General features: G+C 59.0%; 1 protein-coding gene across 1 annotated transcript; it reads right to left on the bottom strand.

The window, feature by feature from the left end:
* Positions 1–393: 393 nt before the first annotated feature.
* LOC139580268 (uncharacterized) lies at positions 394–1,962 on the bottom strand. The gene has a single exon (XM_071408818.1). The coding sequence runs from the start codon at positions 1,960–1,962 to the stop codon at positions 394–396; it is 1,569 nt and encodes a 522-aa protein (XP_071264919.1).
* Positions 1,963–3,526: the final 1,564 nt, after the last annotated feature.

Consider the following 3,526-nt stretch of genomic DNA (forward strand, 5'->3'; position numbering starts at 1 on the left):
AGAACGACAGTAATGAAGTGATTTACCCAGAGAATGAGAGAGAAGCAGAGAAATCAATAGTGATATCTTTTAGTAAAAGTCAGCTGCTATACAATCCCTTGGATGTGTCCCAAATGGCACCCTATTCCCTATATAGTGCACTACTTTTGACCAGGGCCCATAAGGCTAGAACACTATATAGGGTGTATTATGCCATTTGGGACGCAGAAAAGTCTACTGCTATGCAATCCCTCTTGGGTGCTTCATTTGATATTTTCGGATGGTTTCACCTGTACCCATAATAACCGGAGAGCTGATCCGGGGGACCCGAGCGGGTCCAGTGTCCAGAATTCTAAATAATGCAATGGGTTCTGGGTTGGATCTGATATGATTGTCACGGCTCTTTTTTGAATTTTAACTGACTTGTACAGAAGGGCCCGTACAAATCTCTTCATCAGAGATGGAAGGTGGCGTGTGGAAGGTGGCTTGTGGAGGGTGGCTTGTGGAGGGTGGCGAGTGGAGGGTGGCGAGTGGAGGGTGGCGCGTGCAGGGTGGCGCGTGCAGGGTGGCGCGTGGAGGGTGGCGCGTGGAAGGTGGCGCGTGGAGGGTGGCGCGTGGAGGGTGGCGAGTGGAGGGTGGCGCGTGCAGGGTGGCACGTGGAAGGTGGCGCGTGGAGGGTGGCGCGTGGAAGGTGGCGCGTGGAGGGTGGCGCGTGGAGGGTGGCTTGTGGAGGGTGGCGCGTGGAGGGTGGCTTGTGGAGGGTGGCGCGTGGAGGGTGGCGCGTGCAGGGTGGCGCGTGCAGGGTGGCGCGTGGAAGGTGGCGTGTGGAGGGTGGCTTGTGTAGGGTGGCGCGTGGAAGGTGGCGCGTACAGGGTGGCGCGTGCAGGGTGGCGCGTGGAAGGTGGCGCGTGGAGGGTGGTGCGTGGAGGGTGGCGCGTGCAGGGTGGCGCGTGGAAGGTGGCGTGTGGAGGGTGGCGCGTGTAGGGTGGCGCGTGTAGGGTGGCGCGTGGAAGGTGGCGCGTGGAGGGTGGCGCGTGGAGGGTGGAAGGTGGCGCGTGGAGGGTGGCGCGTGGAGGGTGGCGTGTGGAGGGTGGCGCGTGGAAGGTGGCGTGTGGAGGGTGGAAGGTGGCGCGTGGAGGGTGGCACGTGGAGGGTGGCACGTGGAGGGTGGCGCGCGGAGGGTGGAAGGTGGCGCGTGGAGGGTGGCGCGTGGCGCGTGGATGGTGGAAGGTGGAGCGTGGAGGGTGGCGCGTGGAGGGTGGCGCATGGAGGGTGGCGCGTGGAGGGTGGAAGGTGGCGCGTGGAGGATGGCGCGTGGAGGGTGGCGCGTGGAAGGTGGCGCGTGGAAGGTGGCGCGTGGAAGGTGGCGCGTGGAGGGTGGCGCGTGGAGGGTGGCGCGTGGAAGGTGGCGCTTGGAGGGTGGCGCGTGGAGGGTGGCGCGTGGAGGGTGGCGCGTGGAGGGTGGAAGGTGGCGCGTGGAGGGTGGAAGGTGGCGCGTGGAGGGTGGCGCGTGGAGGGTGGAAGGTGGCGCGTGGAGGGTGGCGCGTGGAAGGTGGCGCGTGGAGGGTGGAAGGTGGCGCGTGGAGGATGGCGCGTGGAGAGTGGCGCGTGGAAGGTGGCGCGTGGAAGGTGGCGCGTGGAAGGTGGCTTGTGGAGGGTGGCGCGTGGAGGGTGGCGCGTGGAGGGTGGCGCGTGGAGGGTGGAAGGTGGCGCGTGGAGGGTGGCACGTGGAGGGTGGCGCGTGGAGGGTGGAAGGTGGCGCGTGGAGGGTGGCGCGTGGAAGGTGGCGCGTGATCGGGTGGCGCGTGGAAGGTGGCTTGTGGAGGGTGGCGCGTGGAGGGTGGCGCGTGGAAGGTGGCGCGTGGAAGGTGGCGAGGGTGGCGCGTGGAAGGTGGCGCGTGGAAGGTGGCGCGTGGAGGGTGGAGGGTGGCGCGTGGAAGGTGGCGTGTGGAGGGTGGCGCGTGGAGCTTGTCGGCCAATCATAAGTCATCAAAGCTACAGTCATAGAGCCGTGTGTGGGGCAAGGAGGAGACGTCTAGTCAATGGAAGATGGCATTTAAAATGTCTGAATTAGAAGTTAAAAGGAGAAGGACGGGCTACAACAAACCAAGAGTCAACAGGTCGGCTGCTACATCATATTCTGAATGGACTTGTTGTTGTTTGTAACTGTAGGACGGGAAAGAGCACGCAGCCTCAATTAGCCTCGCTAGCTAGCTTAACTAGCGTCTCTCGGTCTCACGCAGTCAAGGCAGCTACTACGTAATCCTACTGGATGATAAATAATGGTCCGTTCTATCTGGGATCCTTGGTTAGGGTAGGGGTTAAGGTTAGGGTAGGGGTTAAGGTTAGGGTAGGGGTTAAGGTTAGGGTAGGGGTTAAGGTTAGGGTAGGGGTTAAGGTTAGGGTAGGGGTTAAGGTTAGGGTAGGGGTTAAGGTTAGGGTAGGGGTTAAGGGTTAGGGTAGGGGTTAAGGGTTAGGGTAGGGGTTAAGGGTTAGGGTAGGGGTTAAGGTTAGGGTAGGGGGTAAGGTTAGGGTAGGGGTTAAGGTTAGGGTAGGGGTTAAGGTTAGGGTAGGGGTTAAGGTTAGGGTAGGGGTTAAGGTTAGGGTAGGGGTTAAGGGTTAGGGTAGGGGTTAAGGTTAGGGTAGGGGTTAAGGTTAGGGTAGGGGTTAAGGTTAGGGTAGGGGTTAAGGGTTAGGGTAGGGGTTAAGGTTAGGGTAGGGGTTAAGGATAGGGTAGGGGTTAAGGGTTAGGGTAGGGGTTAAGGTTAGGGTAGGGGTTAAGGTTAGGGTAGGGGTTAAGGTTAGGGTAGGGGTTAAGGTTAGGGTAGGGGTTAAGGTTAGGGTAGGGGTTAAGGGTTAGGGTAGGGGTTAAGGTTAGGGTAGGGGTTAAGGGTTAGGGTAGGGGTTAAGGGTTAGGGTAGGGGTTAAGGTTAGGGTAGGGGTTAAGGTTAGGGTAGGGGTTAAGGTTAGGGTGGGGGTTAAGGTTAGGGTAGGGGTTAAGGTTAGGGTAGGGGGTAAGGTTAGGGTAGGGGTTAAGGTTAGGGTAGGGGTTAAGGTTAGGGTAGGGGTTAAGGGTTAGGGTAGGGGTTAAGGGTTAGGGTAGGGGGTAAGGTTAGGGTAGGGGTTAAGGTTAGGGTAGGGGTTAAGGTTAGGGTAGGGGTTAAGGTTAGGGTAGGGGTTAAGGTTAGGGTAGGGGTTAAGGTTAGGGTAGGGGTTAAGGTTAGGGTAGGGGTTAAGGTTAGGGTAGGGGTTAAGGTTAGGGTAGGGGTTAAGGTTAGGGTAGGGGTTAAGGTTAGGGTAGGGGTTAAGGTTAGGGTAGGGGTTAAGGTTAGGGTAGGGGTTAAGGTTAGGGTAGGGGTTAAGGTTAGGGTAGGGGTTAAGGGTTAGGGTAGGGGTTAAGGGTTAGGGTAGGGGGTAAGGTTAGGGTAGGGGTTAAGGTTAGGGTAGGGGGTAAGGTTAGGGTAGGGGTTAAGGTTAGGGTAGGGGTTAAGGTTAGGGTAGGGGTTAAGGTTAGGGTAGGGGTTAAGGTTAGGGTAGGGGTTAAGGT

Source organism: Salvelinus alpinus, chromosome 7 (genome assembly GCF_045679555.1).
Source record: "Salvelinus alpinus chromosome 7, SLU_Salpinus.1, whole genome shotgun sequence".
In the NCBI taxonomy this organism is placed as follows: domain Eukaryota; kingdom Metazoa; phylum Chordata; class Actinopteri; order Salmoniformes; family Salmonidae; genus Salvelinus; species Salvelinus alpinus.

Excerpts from the sequence above, each read along its gene's own strand:
- LOC139580268 (XM_071408818.1), bottom strand. The coding sequence starts at position 1,962 with ATGATTGGCCGACAAGCTCCACGCGCCACCCTCCACACGCCACCTTCC.